At 39.9% G+C, this 22,578-nt stretch overlaps 1 protein-coding gene across 2 annotated transcripts in view; it reads left to right on the top strand.

Moving 5' to 3' along the window:
* Positions 1-22,578, top strand: part of LOC148023122 (uncharacterized) — an 84,599-nt gene that overhangs the window by 36,459 nt on the left and 25,562 nt on the right. For both annotated transcript variants that reach the window (XM_087696117.1, XM_087696118.1), the window contains one exon: positions 219-269. In XM_087696117.1, the coding sequence (XP_087552243.1) occupies positions 219-269 (51 nt within the window). The remainder of the gene's footprint in view (positions 1-218; positions 270-22,578) is intronic.

Genomic DNA, 22,578 nt, shown 5'->3' with positions numbered 1-22,578 from the left:
TTAATGAATCCTTACACTTAAAGCCTAAATGAACATAGCACAATACTGCCCTCTGAAGGATGTAGTTAGCAATGCTCTTAGAAAAGGAAGCAATAGATTTTTTCACAGAAATCCAGTGACAAGAGATAAGTGATTCAGAAGAAAAAGGTGTGGCTTCTTTGTAACTTTAATGCAGCTTGAAAGTTTTCCAGATTCACTAGTTGGCCATGAATTTGCAGGCTCTTGATGAAGCAAACAAATGTGTGGCTGCAAAGCCAGCTTGGAGTAAGGTATAATCTGGACTTATTTAAGATGCTTTTTCAGGTTAATTTTGTCAGGACAAACAGAGTCCTACTGAACTTGTTATGTAGGTAGAAGTGCTTTGTCTTGTCAAACAAAATACTTGTCAAGGTAGAGAGATAGAGTGAAGAGGGGGAATATAACATATTCGGAGCTTGGATGCTTGTGTGTGCATGTCAACTCAATGTGTGCTCACATCTTGATGCCAATTTAAGTTACCTTTTGTTTGCAACTGTGTTGCTCTTCATATTTTCGAACCAACAGTTTTTGGAACATTCTTTGAGCCCTCCAGCAGATGTGCTGCTTACAACAGTCTCTATACTCGTGAGGCTTTTTGTATTGCCACATTGGTGTTTGCACACGAGCTCAGCTTCCAGAATGCCAACAAGTGGCTACTCTACTCCTGTAGTGCTGTCCAATACTCGTGAGGCTATTTGTATTGCCACATTGGTGTTTGAACATGAGCACAGCTTCTAGCATGCCAACAAGTGGCTGCTCTACTCCTGTAGTGCTGTCCAATATCTTTAAATATTAATAGCCAAACCAGCTCAGTGTCTCTCCTCTCTGATAACTATGACAAATTTGTTAGGTATAACCCATTCTCAATTCGATACTTGGTCTATGGGAATGATATGAGCGAATTTTGTTGTGAAAGACCAAGATAAATGTAAATTTTTGGAACAGTTTGCTGTTCTTCTTATGAACTCCTTGGAGAGTTAGCTCTTGAAAGATCTGAGGATTACTGAATTAGTCTCATTTGTGGTTCTTCGTTGCCTAATAGGTTATATGTGCTAATCCACAACAAGAAGAGATAAAATTGAGGTAGGTTATTGAGATACTAGCAAAAGCATTGATATTCCCTAGTTCACCTCCTTTCGGTAAATGGAGCTTTGGTGGAACAGCAAGATTGCAGTTACTGCATTCATGTCATTTTTGGTTGAGTGTACTTTTGGTGGAACAAAAAAGATGGCTTACTACATTTGTGTGGATTTTAGAGCTCTCCATGAGACAACTGTTAAGAACAGATTTTTGATTCGATGCATTATTAGTATCTTGGAAAAGCTGTCTTATAAATGTATCTTCATAACTCAAAAAGTGAGGTAGATGCGTTATTGACAAATGTGCCTGCTTAGGTTTTAACCATATGATGGACTGAATCATCAGGCTATATAGTGATGCCAAGAGGCATATTCCACGGTTGATTCCGTGCCACGGTGGATTCCGTGAGGTTTTGCGGTGGATTCCGTAAAATTTTATTACCGGGGCTCATACACAAAGTGGATTCTTTGTGCGAGAAGTCGATGGGGACGCCTATCCTTTTCGGGTGTTTTGTTAATTTTGTGTGTACATGGGTGATTCCGCAAAATACATATTTAAATTAATAAACGTTTATGAGTTTAGAGTGCGCACTCGTGATAAATTAGGGTTAGGATTGATTTTTAACCAATTTATTTATGTAGCTGAAGACTGCTAGGTATTTACTTTTGTCGGTTTAATTGTATTATTTTTCTAACAATTGTGAATGCTTCAGTTGATGTGTAGAGCGAGCAGCGGTGGCATTGGGAAGTATTGGAGGATAGCGTGTATTCAAATTATCATTGATTTTTGATGGGCGCGTATCTTAGGCATGGTGCCTATATTTTGATGCGCTTATTTATCAAAGCGCTTGATATTTATTTATTATTATATGCGTATGGGCGCACGATTTAAATATTTGTATTGGACATTGTATTTAGGTACTGCCTGATTTCTTGGGCGCCCATTAGCTTTAATTCTTTATTGGCACAAAAGCAAACTCAAAAGCTAAAGCGTGTTATTTTGTAATTTGGGCTATTATTTGAGCTTGAAGATGAATAATATATTAAATACATGCTTTGTGGAGCGTTTACACAAGGCATGGGGGGAGATTGCAACCAATTGATCTCTTGTTCATGTCGTGCAAGTTTTCTTCATTGATTTGTGTGCAAAAAGTAGAGTTCTTTTGTTCTTGGGGACCTTCTGACGCTCACTATGCGCGCACACAGCGACCGATCTGTGTACCAGTGGTATCAGAGCGAAGCTGAGATCGAGAGTTTCCAATCGCTTACCATCTTGCGCGAAGGCGGAGCTCCTGGAATGATCGAGCTCTATAGTCAGTTTCGCCGCGAACGGTCGATACCAGCGTGTTCTTGGCAGTCAAGAACCCTTTTGCACCCTCTGATCTCGAAGGACTAGCCTCTATAGGTGAAGGACCGGCGGTAAAGCTTCCATATCAAGTCATTTTGTTACAGAGAAGAAATTAGAGAAGTTTAAAAAAACAATTAAAGTGTTAAAGCTTAAGGCTTAAGCTTAAAAAGCTTAAGGCCTTTCCAATTCACGATTTGCTGCCGCGGTTTTTTTTTGCCAGAATCGACGGTGTGAAAAATGGCCCCCCTTCTAAAAAAACGAAACGGCGACAGACACAGTTTAAGCTTCATAAAGCTTAAGTCAATTAAGCTTTAAAAAAAAGCTTAATTACCTAAGTTACACTAAGCTTCAACTTACTTAACCAAACTTACCTTCTTAGAGGCAGTTCATACTGTTTGTAAATTGAACTGGTTTTGGAGCTCCAAGCAAACCCTGTTCACACTTGCAGACTTGCTAGACGAGTTTCAGCAAGAACAGAAGTTCATACGCAGGTCATACGCAGATTATACACAGTTTCTACGCAACACTTCTCTTGGACGACGGTTATGACAACGAATACCGCAAACGTAAAAGAGAAAGACTACAAAAGCCAAACAAAATTTACAAGCCTTGTATACCCGCCTTTGAGCTATACTCATCCCACTAATAAGATTTGGAGAGTGTGAGGTCCTTTGGATTTTGCAGGATGACTGAACAAAACATGGACGATTTTATGGCTGAAGGGGATCTATCCGAACCAACGATGGAGCAAAAGTTGGATTTGATTATGATGCAGCTCGAAGAAGAACGAAGAGCCCGACAAGCTTTGCAAGTTCAATTGGCCAATTTGCAACGATCTACCACCGACCAAGATGGAACGCAACGCGAAGATCTTATACGATGTACCATCGATGCAACACTTGAAGCCCAATCCATCCGCAAAGAAACAAAGATAAGTAAAAGAAACTTCAAATTTCGTACTTTCAATGGATCACGCGATGGAAAGACTGTACTTGCTTTTATCAGTCAATTTGATGATTACTTCCCTGAAGAAACATATGCTGAGAAAGAGACAAAATTAAATATGTCACTAACCATTTAGTTGACCGAGCATCTTTATGGTGGACTGTGGTCCGCAAGAGCATTGATTGTACCACTACATGGGAGACTTTCCAAAAGAAGTTTTTGCAGAATTTCCTTCCTCCTCAATTCCATGAAAAAACCATCAAGCAATGGGATCTTCTACAACAAAGGGATCGCGAACCTATTTTCCAATACACTGAACGTTTCTGGAATGCCCTACTGCAACTATGAATGCTCGAAGATGTATCTGAAGCAACTCATAAACGCAAGTTTATGTCTGGCCTACTTGGACATTTCTATGCTGAAGTTAATATGCTCAAGCCAACAACCCTTGAAGATGCAATTTCCTTGGCTCATGACACTGAAGACAAGATCCGAGGATGAGACAAGTGACCGCAACAATTTCCAACTAATGGTAACTATGGTTCCAAACAATTCAATTCAAATTTTCGAAGATTCAATCAAAGTCGTTTTCTTCCATCTTCATTTCGTAAATCTTGGATACGACCATCTGCCTTGCCATCAAACACCAATCCAAAACCTAAGCCATCTCCACAGTCAAATCCCAACATTCCTAAACTTCTTGCCATTACCAATAATGTATCTAAAGCAAAACCCATAGTTTGTTACAAATGCCATCAACTTGGACATCTAGCAGCCAATTGTCAATCGAAAAAGCCACCTGTCCATATCAATTATCTTGGAGTAATAGAAGAAGAAGAACGTGAGGAAATGCTTGACTTCACGGAAGATGATGACGACATTGGTACTACTTCGGATACTTTGCCAGGTATGCCAACTCCCCATTCTTTGTTAACAATAAAATGTTTTGTGCATAGTAAAGAAAAGACTATTTTACATGATGATGGGAGTACACATGACTTTATTTTTGCAAAGTTAGTCAAAGAATTGAATTTACAAACTGTTTCTACACATTATCGTATCAAGGCTGCATTTCTAGGAACGAGATATAATGGAACACAAGAGGTGTATAATTTAGAAATTAAAATTGGTGAATATACTGAACGAAGAAATTTCCTAGTTGTACCTTTGCAGTCTAGTGACATTATCTTAGGAATGCCTTGGCGTCATCAATACAATCCTGACATAGATTATTATACGCATTCAATTAAAATTTATTTTCAAGGAAAACAAATCACACTGCATGGTATGCATGCTTCCAATAACTTTTCACTGCTTACTCATACTCAGGCTAAACGTGTATTACGTAAAAGTAGCAAATCTTATTTAATATGGGTGAATGAACTTCAAGCTAAAGAAAAACAAATGTATTCTAGACATACATAATTTCTTGCCCAATTTCAAGATTGTTTTGCTGTTGATTTACCACCTGGATTACCACCTTCACGTCCTGAAGATCACAAAATAGATTTAATTCTTGAAACACAACCACTATGTGAAGCACCATATAGACATAACCAAATTGAATAGAAAAAATTCAAAATCAAATAGAGGAATTGCTTAACAGAGGATTAATTAGACCTAGTAGTTCTCCATTTGGTGCACTTGTCTTGTTAGTGAAAAAGAAAAATAATACTTATTGCATGTGCATTGATTATCGTGCCCTAAATAAAATTACTATTAAGAATAGATATCCGATTCTTAGGGTAGATGATCTTATAGATAAGCTACAAGGATCTGCTATATTCAGTAAGATAGATCTTAAATCTGGTTATTATCAAGTAAGATTGGACAAATCTGATATATTCAAAATTGCATTTAGAACACAATTTAGACACTATGAATTTCTAGTTATGTCTTTTGGTTTAACTAATGTACCAGTCACATTTAGTCGTATGATGAACCACATATTTTTGAAATATCAGTATTGTGTCATAGTTTTCTTTGATGACATATTAGTATTCAGTAAAAATAAGAATGAGCATTATGAACATTTGTCTTTAGTTTTTAAGTTGTTAAAAGACAATCAATTATATGCTAATTCAGAAAAGAGTGAATTCTTTTAAACAGAAATTGAATATCTAGGACATATTATTTCATCAGAAGAGATTAAAGTCGACCCTAAAAAGATAGAAGCAATTTTAAATTGGCCCATATAAAAAAATGTGCATGAATTATGTTCTTTTCTAGGTCTCGCTAGTTTTTATAAAAAGTTTGTGAGGAATTTTTCATTACTTGCATTATCTTTGACAAAACTTTTAAAGAAGGGTATTGTGTACTGGTCTGACAATCAACAAAAATCCTTTGATTTATTGAAACATGGATTAACTCATGCTTCTGTATTACAACTATCTTCAATAGACCATTCTTCTTAGTAGTTACTTATGCTAGTGGATCTGGAATAGGAGCCGTCCTTATGCAAGATTCTCATACAATAGCCTACTCTAGCTGTAAACTCAGACCATCTGAACTTAAATATTCTACATATGATAAAGAATTGCTAGCTTTTCTCCATATCAAGGTCATAGAGAAATTATATCTACTTTGCGTATATTGACTGAAGATTTTTATTGGCCACATATGGACACTGATGTATCTAACTTTGTATCTGAATGTTTAGTTTGTCAACGAGTTAAAAGACACCATGGTAAACAATATGGTTTACTAATGCCATTATCTATTCCATTACGACCATGGGAACAGATTTCAATGGATTTTATCACTAGTTTACCTAATACTAAAGCTAACCATGATATGATTTGGACTGTTGTAGACGGGTTTAGCAAACAAACATATTTTATTCCATGCAAGAAAACTTTAACTGCATCTCAAGCTGCTCAATTGTTTTTGAAAACTGTTTTCACTATGGTTTACCAAAAGTCATTATTTTTTATCGTGATTCTAGATTTTGTAATAATTTTTGGATTACTTTGTTTGCTAACTTAGGAACAAAGATTGATTTTTAATCTACATTTCATCCTGAAACAAACGGTCAAGCAGAAGCTACTAATAGTACTATTTTAGATCTTTTGCGTGCTTACACTATTTCAAAACCACACACATGGGATACACATCTACATTTACTTCAATTTGCATATAATAATACACCAAATACAGCTACAAAGAAAGCACAATTTGAAGTTATTTATGGATATCGATTGCCTACACTTGTTGCATCATTATCAAACAAAATTCAAACTGTTGATGATATTGCTAACATGCATGCTACTATTTTTGATGAAGTTAAAGATATGATTGCCAAAGCCCAGTAATCATATACAAAACAAGCAAATAAGAAAAGACAGGCTATGAATTTTAAAGTTAATGATTATGTTTGGTTACGCATAGAAAAACAAAGTTTACAATGTGTAGATAAACACCCAGTTGTGAAATTAGCACCTAGATTTTATGGACCATTCAAGATCATACACAAAATCAATTACAATGCATTTAAACTAGAACTACCACAACATTGGAGAATCCACAACACCTTCCATATCAGTTTATTACGACCTTTTAGAGGCGAGTTACTTATACACCCTGTCTATGAAAACCCTCCTTTACTAGATGATGAAACTGAAATCCTTGAGCCTGAAACTATTATAGATACTGACTTTATGACCACTAGAACTGACCGTAGATATTCTAGATATTTGGTCAAGTTTAAAAATCATCCTGTTGAAGAGGCCCAATGGATGCATGCTAGAGACTTAAATACTTTCCCCACTCTGTTAGCTCCACATTGAGCTAATAGCAATTAAGGACAATTGCTATCTCACCCCGGGGGTATGATGCCAGGAGGCATATTCCACGGTGGATTCTGTGCCACGGTGGATTCCGTGAGGTTTTGCGGTGGATTTCGTAAAGTTTTATTACCGGGGCTCATACACAAAGTGGATTCTTTGTGCGAGAAGTCGATGGGGACGCCTATCCTTTCCGGGTGTTTTGTTAATTTTGTGTGTACATGGGTGTCCATAGCGGGTGATTCCGCAAAATACATATTTAAATTAATAAACGTTTATGAGTTTAGAGTGCGCACTCGTGATAAATTAAGGTTAAGATTGATTTCTAACCAATTTATTTATGTAGCTGAAGACTGCTAGGTATTCACTTTTGTCGGTTTAATTGTATTATTTTTCTAACAATTGTGAATGCTTCAGTTGATGTGTAGAGCGAGCAGCGGTGGCATTGGGAAGTATTGGAGGATAGCGTGTATTCAAATTATCATTGATTTTTGATGGGCGCGTATCTTAGGCATGGCGCCTATATTTTGACGCGCTTATTTATCAAAGCGCTTGATATTTATTTATTATTGTATGCGTATGGGCGCACGATTTAAATATTTGTATTGGACATTGTATTTGGGTACCGCCTGATTTCTTGGGCGTCCATTAGCTTTAATTCTTTATTGGCACAAAAGCAAACTCAAAAGCTAAAGCGTGCTATTTTGTAATTTGGGCTATTATTTGAGCTTGAAGATGAATAATATATTAAATACATGCTTTGTGGAGCGCTCATACAAGGCATGGGGGGAGATTGCACCCAATTGGTCTCTTATTCATGTCGTGCAAGTTTTCTTCATTGATTTGTGTGCAAAAAAGTAGAGTTTTTTTGTTCTTGGGGACCTTCTAATGCTCACTACGCACGCATACGGTGACCGATTTGTGCACCATATAGGATTTTCATTGGCATTTTGTCTATAAGGATGTCCCTAGGAGGATCCTTTAAAGGTTCATGTGATGCTTGATTGGCTTCAACCCATAAATGTTTGCATTGTGAGCATTGATAATAAGGATTTTTTGGAATATTCGATTTAATTCTCACGAAGAACAAAAGCTTTTGATAAGCTTAAACAAGCTATGAGATATTGACCAATGTTGATTGTGTCAGGGTCTGTCATAATCCCACTAATCACTTTCATTGCATAAGCAATGTTTGGACGTGAAGCTATAGTAGCATATATCAAGCTACCAATTACAAATGCATAAGGTATCTTTACCATTTTAGCCTTTTGTTCAACTAACTTAAGGTTGTCCTCTTGGCTGAATTTCAAATATGGAGGAAATGGAACACTTATATAGCCTTCCCCCTCTCCATATTGAAATGCTCAAGTACCTCCTTGATGCACTCTTTTTTGAGACAAATAGAGAACTTTCTTACGTTTGTCCCTCATAATCCTCATGCCAAGAATATGATTTGTGTTTTCCAAATCCTTCATGTTGAAGGTTTCATGCAACCTCTTCTTCAATGCATCCACATCTAATAGAGACTTTACGGTAGTAAGCATATCATAACGTGGGAGGTCAATATCATAAGAGTACCATCCATAGCCTTTTGTGGGTAGAGACAATAATTTGTCTCACGTCGTGTATATTCATGAAACCTCATAAAGGCATCAAGCTTACGATACCATTCCTTGGAGCTTGCTTCAGTTCGTGTAAACTTTTATGAAGCTTACATACCAATTGCTCTTTGCCATGCACAACAATACCTTTTGGCTATTGCATGCAAATGTTCTCATGCAAGTCCTCATGTAAGAAAGGTGTTTTTACATCTATCTAGACAAGCTCCATGTACTCCTTGGAAACCAATGCAAACATTGTACAAAGAGTGATCATTTAGACTATTGGTGAGGAGATCTTATTTAGGTCGATCCACTTTTGCTTAAAGCCCTTGGCTACCAATCTTACCCTATACTTAGGCAATGCATTTGTTGTTTATTTTTTCAGTTTAGAAACCTAGTTACATGGAAATGCATGGTTGCCTTTAGGCAATGGAACTAACTCTCAAATTGCAGTCTTGACCAAAGGATCCATCTTTGATTGCTCGCGTTTAGGCAATGGAACTAACTTCCAATTTGCGGTCTTGACCAAAGAATCCATCTTTAATTGCATAGTCTTTTTCCACTTATGACTATCATCCTTGGACATAGCATCCTCATAGCACAAAGGCTCTTTGCAATGTCACCATGACATAATCAAGATAGTGGAGTGTATCTTTGTGGTCGTCTAGGGACTCTTGTAGATTCTCTCAAATACCTACTTACCATGAGCATTTTGCTGTCCCAATTGTCTATCCTGCTGAATGTGAGGTTGCCAAGGCCTTTCTTTCCCTTAAGCATTGTGATGCTTTATACTTTTGTCAGAGTGTAACGGTACGGAAGCGTGGGACCAAGATTGAGAGAGTAGGGTGAACACGGAGAGGAGAGAAAGATAAAGAGATAGAAGAACATGAAGATTTTTTGTATAAAGTATGCTGAATACAAAGGAATGCAGATATGTACACAGGCGCAGTTCATATGTCTGCGTATCTCGACCTCGATAATGTCTCCTTGCTGGACACCTCAAAGTCTATTGCAATCTGCCCGATCTTTGCCCTGAAATCTGCAATTGCAAGAATGAGTGTGTTGGTGAGAGGTCTGAAGAAAAAGCAAAAAATCAGGTCGGCTGCATTAAATGCAGCCAACTGTGCTGAAAATTGGCTGACTAGACTATACAATCCGATTGGACTGCCACATGGCAGTCGGACTACATCTTGCGTGGCTGCTGCTGATGTGGCAAACCTGCTCCGCACACCTAAACTCTCTTAAATGATTGCCCGACTGGAAGATTACATATGTGTACAACCTAATTGAGAAAAATGCATGTCCAGGGGATGACAATCTCTAACACCCCCTTTCAGATCCTGGAGGAGGCATAAGGCTGAGGTATCTGGAATGTCGGTGAAGTAGAGCTTGGGGAAGCACCTTCATAAATAGATTTGTAAGATTTTCCTTAGTCTTACAGTACTCCAGATCGATGGTCTCATCCAGAAGCTTCTCCCTGATGAAGTGGTATTGGATCTCTATGTGCTTCGTCCGGGCATGGATTACGAGATTCCGTGCCAAGGCAATGTAACTCTCATTGTCGCACCGCAGAATAGTAGGACGAGGCTGGGGGCAGCCAAGCTCCTCCAATAATCTCTGAAGCCACATAGTCTCACATGTGGTAGAAGACGTGGCTCGATACTTTGCCTCAGTCGAAGATAGGGCTACCATAGGTTGCTTCTTGCTACTCCAAGAGATAACACTTGCACCGAAGGTAAAACAATAGCGTGTAGTAGCCCGCTTATGGTCCATATCGCAAGCCCAATCCGAATCACTCCAACTTGCAAGGACAAGATCAGAAGCACTTGTACCTACTGGATAGTAAATCCCTGGGTTGGAGGTCCCCCTTAGAAACCGTAGTATCCTTTGGGCAGCTTGCCAATGCACTTGCTCAGGTGCACTCGTGAACCCAGCCAAGAGATCTACATCAAAACATAGATCAACCCGTGTGTTGAGGAGCCAAATCAACGATCCAATTAGGTGACGGTAGTGGGTAGCATCTGCCAAAGGAGAATCTGAGTGTGAAGTGACCTTCTAGTTCGGATCCATAGGAGGAGAAATGGACCGACAATCCTCCATCTTAAAAGTCACTAAGAGCTCTTGTACATATCTCTGCTGAGAGATGAAAACCCCCCTCTGAGTCTGATAAATCTCGTGGCCCAAAAAAAAAATGGAGAGGTCCTAAATCCGTCATCTCGAACTTTTGACGTAAGGTTACTTTCGTCCCTTTGACCTTTTGGACATGGTCACTTGTAACAATCAAGTCATCAACATACAAAACAAACAACGCACAACCACCCTCAGAAGTGTGCACATAAAGTTGTGGATCGGCCCTAGAGCGTCGATATCCCAACTTTGCTTGGAGAAACGAATCAATCTTCTTGTTCCAAGCACGTGGAGCTTGTTTTAGGCCATACAAGGCCTTCTTCAATCTCCTGTAAACCTTCCCATGTGAGGAACCAAAGCCAGAAGGCTGCTCTACATAGATCTCCTCCTTCAAATCACCATTCAAGAAGGCCATCTTCACATCCAACTGAAAGACGGGCCATCTTCTATGACCAGTCAAGGCAATAATAGCATGGATCGTCGCGATGAGCAGTGGGAGCAAAAGTATCATGGAAATCTATGGTACTTGGGTCTTGAAGACCCATTTGACACCGATCACCTTTTTATGAAAGGGATGAGGCACAAGGTACTAAGTGCCATTATGCTCAATAGCCTCCAACTCGGCTTTCATTGCTTTCCACCAATGATCAAACTGTAAAGCCTCCTTCACGGAGGTAGGCTCTCTATCCTGCATAACACCGGACATCAAACAGAAGTTAGAGCAAACAAGCTCCATAAAATGTGCCTGATGCCTCCGTGACCTCCACGGTCCATCCTGCAGTTGCCACTCCTTAGGGACCCCCTCGATCCTTGAATCTTAGAGCTTGTCATAGGCCCAACGATGAGGAGGCCGGATCTCGCCTGGGCGCTTTCCATTTGCTGAAGTTTCTGGAAGGTCCATCGATAGCGGAGGAGCAATTAGGGAATCTGGTGGTTGGAAACTAGGCTCCTCATTCGAAGAAGAGTCCTTAAGAGACACATGCTCGAGAGGAACAGTTACTAGGGCTCAGCTATCACGAGGATCTCCAAGAACAAGGTGTTCCTCACCCCCCTCTAGGTTGGAATCTCCACGAACCGAACGTCATAGCTTGCGTAGATATCTTGTTTAATAGGATCATACAATCGGTAGCCTTGAGACTGTGAGCTATAGCCCACAAATACTTGTCTTTTGGAAGGCGCTTTAAATTTGTCACACTGTGTTTTCAGGATATGAACATAGGCATTACACCCAAAGACCCTGAATTAAGAAACATTTGGCTTTGACCCAAAGTACCCCTCATAAGGAGTCATACCAACAACAACGGAAGTAGGGCAACGATTAAGGATGTGAATTGTAGTAGCCACAGCCTTAGCCCATAGACATTGAGAGGTCTGACCGGGCATCTCGATCACACTGCGATTCTTCCGCTCCAAGATGCCATTCTCCTGAGGGGTGTTTGTATTGGCAAACTCTTGGCGAACGTCATAGCTCGCATAGACATCCTGTTTAATAGGATCATACAATCGGTAGCCTTGAGACTGTGAGCTATAGCCTACAAACACTTGTCTTTTGGAAGGCGCTTCAAATTTGTCACACTGTGTTTTCGGGATATGAATATAGGCATTACATCCAAAGACCTCGAAATAAGAAACATTTGGCTTTGACCCAAAGCACCCCTCATAAGGAGTCATACCAACAACAACGGAAGTAGGGCAACGATTAAGGATGTGAACTGTAGTAGCCACATGCTCAGCCCATAGACACTGAGAGTTCTGACCGGGCATCTCGATCACACTGTGATTCTTCTGTTCCAAGATGCCATTCTCTTGAGGGGTGTTTGTATTGGCAAACTCTTGGTGAATACCATAATCTGCACAAAAATGAGTAAACTTATGAGAAACAAATTCTCTACCCTTATCGATCGTAAGGTCTTCAGCTTTCACCCAGAGTGGTTCTCCTCAAAGAGCAACCAGTTCTTAAAGTTGGAAAAAGTCTCTGACTTCAGCTTCAAGAAATAGATCCATATCATCTTGTTGTAATCGTCCACAATTAGCATGAAATACAAGCTTCCTCTAAGGGATTTCGTCCTCATCGGTCCATAAAGATTGGTAGAAACAAGCTTCAAGGGTGCTGAAGGCCGCCTCGAAGCCTTGTTGGGAACAACATCATGAGTCTACTTCCCACGGATGTAGGATTCACAAGGCTGCTGGCTCACCACAATATCCGGCAAACCTCGAACAAATTGGTTCTTAGACGCCTTCTGAAGGTAATCATAATTGATGTGGCCAAACCGAGCATGCCAAAGCTCAGATTGAGTTTGAGAGGTAAGAAGAAGAGAAGTCAAGGCAGAAGAAGACCGCAACTTGTAGACTCCATTCTCCTTATAACCCGAGAAAGAACTTGTCTCGATCCTCGATCAAGAATTCGAAAACATCAAATTCGACCAAAAGGCCAAGGGCGCAAATCTTGTGAACCGAGAGAAGATGATACCCTAAAGTCGGCACATAAAGTACCTCAGATGCATGGGCACCATTATGTCCACCTGGAATAAGATGCATGTTGCTCGAACCTTGAATAGAAATAGACGAACTATCACCAATGAGAATTTGACCATGGGAAGGCCGCAAATGTGTAACACCTGCTGAAGGAGTTGTGTGTCTGGAGGCACCACTGTCAACATTCCACTCCCGAGTGAATGGGGCCATCGACACAACATCAGAAGCCATCAGGGTTCAATCCTCAACCATCTCCCAATGGAGGAAAGTAGCTAATGAGGGAGCAGCCACCGCTCTGGAATCCTTTGAAGATTTCTCCTTCTCTTTGGCGGGGCAATCCTTCTTGGAGTGACCTGTTTTGCCACACATGTGACAAGTAGACTCCTTGTCTTTGTCTTTCTTAGATTTGTTCTCCTTCTTCTTCTTTTGGTCCTTCTCCTTCTTCTAAGAGAATTGACTAACCAAAGCCCGAGATTTCGAAGCATTGGTACCTTTCAGTTGCTCCTCTTGGTCCAAGACCATAGGAACTAACTTTTCCCACCGAAGAGTGTCAGAACGCCCTGAAGCAATTAAGGCAGAATAAAAACCACTGAAGCGAGGTGGTAACTGTGAAAGGAGAGATATCGCCATGTCTTTAGAAGTGATTACCTTCCGTGCGTTTTGAACCTGCATTTGAAGCTGCCTTAGCTTGTTGATATGTTCCCGTATGCATGATGACTTGGTGACACTCATGGTCTGCATTTGCACTTCCAAAGAGACTCGCTTCATGACAATCATCCGATTATACATTTGATCCAACTCCAGCTATATCTCTCGAGCCACCGTCAAATGCTCTATATGAGAGAGAACAACTGTAGTACATGAGAGAAATAAAAACGAGCGAATGCAAGCATTGAGTTTATCCCAATGTGCTTGAGCCTTTGCCAACTCCACCTTCTCACTAGAAGAGAGTCTTGACTCATCGCGTGAAGAATGATGGATAGCCTCTGTAATAAGCTCTGTCAAATCATAAGACTTCAATATGGCAAGCATCATGACTCGCCAAATGAGATAGTTCTCACCATTGAGCTTTTGATCTGATGGAAGAGCCGGTAGGACGGGCATCTTCCAGTCTATGATCGCTTGAAACTCTGTCTCGGCCTCAGAAGACATCATCACCTACAATGCTTGCACAAAACACAAAAACAGCCCCCTCTAATTGTGAAAATACAACGTGCTAGGACTATGGTTCGCTTGTCCCGCTCCTTCACCTGCCGGGGGCGATGAAAAGGTAAAATTTACACTTGAAGGCCAAAAACTCAGCCTTTCTCCTCTTGGAACAGCAGCAAACAGTACTAACTTCACCAACTTTGATCCTTTCATGCATGCCCACGCTTGCCTCAGCCTTGTTTCGATGCGCAGCCCTCCTACGCACCCTTGAACGTTGGAAACACAGCCTTGTGTCGTGCTGAAATCTCCTCTTCAGATGGGTTCTTCACTCAATCAGTCCGTCTTCACCACTTTGATACCATGTCAAAGTGGAGCGGTGCAGAAGCGTGGGACCAAGACTGAGACAGTAGGGTGAACACAGAGAGGAGAGAGAGACAGAAGAACATAAAGATCTATTGTATAAAGTATGCTGAGTACAAAGGGAATGCAGATATGTACACGGGTGCAGTCTGTATATCTGCGTATCTTGACCTCGACAATGTCTCCCTGCTGGACACCTTGAAGTTTGCTGCAATCTGCCCGATCTATGCCCTGAAATCTGCAATTGCAAGAATGAGTGTGTGCTGGTGGCAGGCTATTCATAGCTTGAAGAAAAAGCAAAAAATCAATGCAGTTGACTGTGCTGGAAACTGGCCGACTGGACTGTACAGTCTGACTGGACTGCCACGTGGCAGTCCGACTGCATCCTGCGTGGCTGCTGCTGACGTGGCAAACCTGCTCCACACACCGAAACTCTCTTAAATGATTGCCCGGCTGGAAAACTGCATATGTACATAGCCAAGCTGAGAAAAATGCCTGTCCAAGGGATGACAATCTCTAACAACTTTCACATTGCTGCAATTCCAACTTAACTAATATGCAACATTATATGGAGTTAACTGGCCCCTCATGTGTATTTGACATGCTATGAGCACCGGATGCATTAGGCACCATTCTTATTTGCATACTTTGGACCATTGCAATGTGATTGTGCATGGGAATTTGCATACTACCAGCTATACCAAGATACATTTTCCCACATATTGCATGCATTACTAGTAGTATTTTTCCTCATGACCAATATTATATGGAGCATTTGCATGACTGGCATTAATATCGTGAGTGGAGTTGGAACAAAGGTCAAATGCCAGACAGACATAAGAAGCTCAACAAATCTTGTGTGTGGCACCTAAGAAGTACTCTCCATAGTTGATGTTCTTGTAGCAATCTGCCCTCAGCTCCTCAAAACTTCATTCTCAAATCTGCCCCTTATGCCTATTACGTTTTTTTTAAAATGCTATCTCTCTCTCTCTCTCTCTCTCTTTTGGGAATTTGTGCCACATGGCATACATGTAATAATTTTCCTGTTTAAACCTTCCGATCTAAAATTCTCCATGTTGAGTGCAAAATTTAACCTCGGTACCAGAGATTTAATTCTCGTGCAAAAACGAAGATAGTGACGTAAACAGATTTTAGGGTCCAAAAATAGTAACTCCCTAAATTTTAGGGACGGTGACTCTTGCATTTCTCAAGTTGTTCTGAGCAACTTTTATCATTGCAACCACATCAAAAAGTGTAATGTGGCTCAGTTACAGTGACTTTTATTTCGTGAGCATTCTCACATGTGCATCTTCTGTCTTGGCCAGGCTCATTGTCATGCACCATCTCTAGTGGCTAAGCACACAGTTCCAAACCACTGGCATTCTATTATTCAGTGTCCATTCAATATGAAATTGGTCCTAAGGCTCAGACAAACCATTAGTCCAATTTGTCCCAATGATTGCCTCTTTTGGCCATGCAAAGATCCCGGCTTAATCCAAGAGAACTCTGGGGGTAAAAGAAAAAAATAACTAAAGAAAAGAAAAATAAAATATTTATATAAGTAAATAAGGAAAGCAAGTATAAAAAGTATCACCACCTAGTAACATACCCCCCTCTTGAAAGAAGCAAGCGACCTCGATTGTATGCCACACATGCTAACGGATGACACATGACGATAACAAGATTCTCCATGTTATTAGTGCCATCGCATGTATCACTTGCTAACAGATGACACGGGGCGATGGTAGGAGTTTTTCCACTACCATTTGTGCCATTGCAAGTTCAAGTCTCACATAGATGGAGGATCACATTGTGTATCCAACTATGATTACTAGGAGCCTTTTTAATATACATGTTTCCGGATGCAACACAGGGCAATAGCACGTATCCCCGAACTATTAGTGTCACAACATGTATAATCATTCAACTGAAGTGTAACAAATACAACTTCAAAGCAGCAAGATTTCATTCAATGATACACATGTTAATGCTAAGTGTAAACCATACATTGTGCATTATTCAATGAGATGCAGTATTCAACTGTACAATAGAGAATGTACATTGCTTTAAAAAGCATTTTAAGTCATTGTAGGTTCCAGTAAAAAAGCTTCTCGATAAAGTTGCAATAATGAAAAAAGATGAAAATTTCAGCGTAGCGTCCATGTTTTCAAACAATGCTTTCCAAAATAAGCTAGTCATTCTTGGGTCTCTATCACTGACAATTGACCATGGCATTCCATGGTACTTGAAGATATTTTGCATGAATATCTTTACCATGTATTCTGACTTAACCTTTTTCCTTACAGGAATGAAATGTGCGTGTTTGCTGAATTTGCAAATGATAGTCTAGATTCCATCATTCCTTCAAGAAGTTCTTAGAGGATCAAAAATGAAATCCATGGCAATACTTTCCCATGGCCTTTTTGGAATAGGCAGTGGTTGTACCTTGGTGCCTTTTGTCTATCAAATTTGACCTTTTGGCATACAAGGCAAGATCTGACCTATGCATTAACATTAGATCTCAAGGTTGGCCAATAGAAGAAAGTCTCTACCGCTTTGATAGTAGCATCAATACCATGATGTCTTGCATACGGTGGAGCATGACTTTCTAATAAAACATTTGGCCTTAGCTATTTTGTAACACATAGTCTTCCATGCATCATGATAAAGCCTTCTTTGAACACATAATGATCATGATGTTGGCCTTTGATCAACTGTTCATAGATTTTAGAGAAATCTTCGTCATCAGCATATTGCTCTTTCATATCATCCAATTCATGGTGATAAAAAATTGAAACAGTTGACACCTGTGTTTTGCGGGATAAAGCATGTGCAACTACATTCTTCTTGCCTTCCACATGCACTATCTGAAAATGAAACATAGATAGGAAATTTGCCCAACGCATGTGTTTCTCTGACAATTTAGCATGTGTGAGAAAGTATCTAAGTGTTTGATAATCCGTTTGCACTACAAAATCAGCACCAAGCAAATAGTGCTTCCAACTAGAAAGTGCATGGATCACATCCAATAACTCTTTCTCATAAATTTGGTAAGTCCTTTCAACGATAGAAAGTACTCTACTCTCGTATGTTACAACTTGGCCATTCTGCATTAATACAACACCAATGCTGTTTCCACATGCAACACATTGTACTACGAATGACTTAGATAGATCTGGCAAAATAAGTATTGGATCTGTAGTCATTTTCCCCTTCAAACATCTAAATGCCGATTTCTCTTTATCAGTCCATTGCCATTTGACATCCTTATTTTCAAGCGCATGTAAAGGGGAAGCAATCTTTGCAAAGTGTCTTACAAATCTTCTATAGTGAGAGCATAGGCCAAGGAAACTGCAGACATCATGAACGATTTTCAAGTCTGGCCAAGAGACAATTGCTTCTATCTTTGCAGGATCCATCTTCACACCATCTTTAGAAACTATGTGCCCAAGGAAGTGAATCTCCTCCAAAAAGAATTCACTCTTCTTGCCATTAATGAGCAATCTGTTATGCTTAAGCTCATTAAAGACTATAACTAAGTGATTTCTATGCTCCTCTTCATTTTTTGAAAAGATAATCATATAATCAAAGAATGTGCCAACGAAACTTCAATAAGGGCGGAAAATTCTATCCATCATCCTATTAAATGTAGTAGGAGTATTGGCCAATCCAAATGGCATGCCTAAAAATTCATAGAGGCCAAATGTTGTTCTAAAAGCAATCTTATGGATATCCTCTGGCCTGATGCTGATCTGATGGTACCCACTTTTCAAATCTATCTTGCTATATATTCCTGCTCCTTGTAATCGATCAAAAATGTCATCTATCCTTGGAATCGGAAACCTATTCTTAATGGTGTTCTTGTTCAAGGCTCTATAGTCAATACACATTCGCCAAGAGACGTCCTTTTTCTAGGCTAACAACACAGGTGAACAAAACGAAGAACTATTGGGCTGAATTAGTTCCTTCTCTAAAAGCTCATTAACTTGTGTCATAATCTCTTTTTGCTGCGCTGCGTTGACCCTGTACGGTGGCCTATTGGGCGGACTAGTCCATGGAATAAGATCTATGGTATGATCTTCAGGCCTCTCAGGGGGTAACTCTCCTGGTAACGAATGTGACAAACAATCACTGAATTTATCCAAGAAAGCCCTTCTACTTTCATCTAGTATAGACATATTACTGTCAACTTCATTAACTTGCTTTGCAAAAACCAAGTACACAGAGATATGATTTTTCATTACAGAAGTAATTGCAGAAGCAGAAACAACTGGGAAAAACCCTCCTTTAAGCTTGACATCTAACACATGAGTCTTGCCCTTATGTACGAGAGTAATCATTCTATTGTAAGTATCCAAGATAGCATGCTTCTTGTGGCACCATGGAATACCCTACAGAACATCACAGCCCTCTAAAGGCATAATATGGAACTCCTATGTGTCCACATAGCTCTAAATGTGCATACGAAGTTTGCCAAGAATGGGGATGATAGGTTCACTATGTCCTGGGCATGCCAAATCAACTTGTTCAATTGATCCCATTTTCTCGGGACGTATACCCAGCTTAGTTGCCAATGCCGATGAGATAAAGTTTGCACGAGCTCCAGGATCAAAGAAAATAAGCATTGTGGAATCTCTGATCTTTGCCTAAGCTTTGCACAAATTTTTGTAGCATCATTAGCTGATTGATCTTCCATCATATCAGGCACTAAGTCAATGATGGGCTTTTTTTTACTTGGCGCATCTTTATCCTCCGCATCTTTAGAAGATTGTTGTGGGTTCTTAGAAGCAATATGGCCTTTTTGTTCACATATAAAGCATTTCCTAGCCATCATTAAAGCCTTTCTTTCTTCAAATAATTTGCCAAAAAGCGGTCTCTTCTATCCTTTGCCTTGTTTAAAAGAAGTCTGAGGTTGCTGTTGAAATCCTTTCTTCCAAAAAGACTTCTTTGTAAAATTGGTTCTTTTTGGAAATCGCTTCTTCTTCTTGCTAGGATCTTGCTTAAACTGAGAATCCTTATTTTCGGTGCCTTTAAAGTTGTTAGCTTTTCCTTTCAACAATGCATTTGCCACACCAGCATTTTCAATTAACTGTATCATATTTGTAACCTAGTCTTGGTATAATAATCCTTGATGGCTTCGGGTGCAAACCGCAACAGTACTTTTCAATTTGTTCTGACAGGGACACTATCTTGTAAGAACTCACAGGCAAAAGTGATTCCCAAAATTTCTTATTGTACTATTCTAAATCCGCACAATTAGCTGCATCCAATTTATGCCATGCATTCATGACATCTACTTCTGCAAACAATTGTTTAAAATGGACCCAAGTGGCAGGTGCATATTCTTGCATCAACAATATGTTCCACCATTGTAAAGCATTACCTTTCAAAAAAGTTGCAGCCTTTCACACCTTAGAAGTCTCAATAAAATTTCCTCTAGTGTAAGGTGCATCAAATTGTTGTATAAATGTCAAAGTTTTCAGCTTATCTTGCATACCACTGAAGGTTTCAAACTTTATTGCCTGACCACCCTCTTTATAGTCTTTAGGCTTTGCACTTTTTGGTGTCAGGTTGTCATAGACAGGTGGTTGTAAAAAGGGGAGTCCCTTAGGTGCATTATCAGCATTCATTTCACTTGTCTTAGTTGCCGTATGCCCACTAGGCTGAAAAAAACCAGCTGCTGCATTTTGTACTCCAGGCATCAAATAAGGATTTTGCAAAGTCTGATAACCGGACTGTAGACCAAAATTAGCATAAAGTGGGTTCACTGCCTCAATATGCATCATTCTTGGTGGCCCTCTAGGCAAGTATCCCTGATAACCAGTGGGTAATCCAACCATTGCTTGAAAAATTGACCCACCACCAAAGTAACCAAGATAAGTAGCAAACTAAGGAGGAATAGTTTGCTGTGCCACTTGTGCATAGCTGCCTTGACCATTCACTCCCTGATCCTGTGCTTGTGCTTCTTGTTGCAGTGGACCTATGTCCATGTTTGGTGTCTTTTCCACATTCTCAGGCACATTAGAGGTTTGCCTTTTTGAGCGCTGCATGGTATGATGTGATGACTCAGCCTGAGAATCCTCATTATGTGACTTTAAAAATTTTTGCATTCGAGGATTCTTTATAAGCTGTTCGAAAGAGCCAACCATACTGAGGAGTTATGCCATAAACAAGCCCTCCTGTTCTTGCTCCTCATCCTGTGGTTCAACGTCGGTTCTAGAAGGTGTTGACACCTGTGCACCAATACTCTCTCTTCGGTGTCTAAGAGCAGAAGAAGAACTCTCTTCTTCATGAGGGAGTTTTCCTTTGCCTTTGTCCATGTCTGTCATCTCTCTAGTCCTGTAATCTCTGTAAAACCTATGTGTATGGCCTTTTCACCCAAAACTGTCCGAGCTTAAATTCTTACAAAAAAGAATTCAAATCCCGGGGATGGAACCATGAAACCGGTCTATGACTCATATAAAGTGGTAGTTCCTTCAATTAACACTTGGTCTTTTCACACACACATAAATAGAGACCTCACTCGCTCACTCAACACGAGATTGGCCCCGAAGACCGGCACCCCTCTCGGTATTTCTTTATCAATTAAAAGATGGAAAGTTATAAAAATGAAATGTTCCAAAATACATAACCTGTGAATAGTTGGTTTTCATCTTTTCTAAGTAAATCCCAGCTGCATAAGGACAGTTCAATATAACCAGATCAACATCCCTTTTAGGAAAGCATTTTCTGTAACCATAACTTAATGATTCATTGCAGAATTGCAGTTTGCAGATCTCTGAATTCACTGTTCTTTCTGTCCAGCATGTCTAGAACAACATCCCTTTTAGGAAAGTATTTTTTGTGACCAGAACAACATCCCTTTTAGGAAAGCATAATTCCAGCATTAAAACAGTCCCACAAACAACACTGAATCAGAGGTGAAAAACCCTTTGATGGAATCAGCCCATCATGCAAAGCATTTCCTCTAAGAATAGAGAGAGAGTTGACCAGAGGGAGTAAGCTCTATCTCCGTACATGAGTCAGAGTCGAAGAAACCATAGTTGATGTTCTTGCCGCAATTTGCCCTGAGCTCCTCAAAACTTCATTCTCAGATTTGCCCCTTATGCCTATTACGCTTTTTTAAAAATGCTCTCTCTCTCTCTCTCTCTCTTTTGAGAATTTGTGCCACATGGCATACATGTAATAATTTTCCCGTTTAAACCTTCCCCAATCTAAAATTCTCCATGTTGAGTACAAAATTTGACCTCGGCACCAGAGATTTAATCCTCGTGCAAAAATGAAGATAATGACGCAAACAGATTTTGGGGTCCAAAAATAGTAACTCTCTAAATTTTAGGGATGTTGTCTCCTGCATTCCTCAAGTTGTTTTGAGCAACTTTTATCATTGCAACCACATCAAAAAGTGTAATGTGGCTTAGTTACAGTGCCTTTTATTTCGTGAGCATTCTCACATGCGCATCTTTTGTCTTGGCCAGACTCATTGTCCTGCACCATCCCCAGTGGCTAAGCACACAGTCCCAAATCACTGGCATTCTATTATTCAGTGCCCATTCAGTATGAAATTGGTCCTAAGGCTCAGACAAACCATTAGTCCAATTTGTCCCAATGACTATCTCTTTTGGCTATGCAAAGATCCCGGCTTAATCCAAGAGAAATATGGGGGTAAAAGGCAACAACAACTAAAGAAAAGA

This window comes from Lygodium microphyllum, chromosome 16, assembly GCF_053477565.2.
Source record: "Lygodium microphyllum isolate KBCC chromosome 16, Lygodium_microphyllum_v1.1.10, whole genome shotgun sequence".
Lineage (NCBI taxonomy): Eukaryota > Viridiplantae > Streptophyta > Polypodiopsida > Schizaeales > Lygodiaceae > Lygodium > Lygodium microphyllum.
This window is presented reverse-complemented; position numbering and strand designations above follow the sequence as displayed.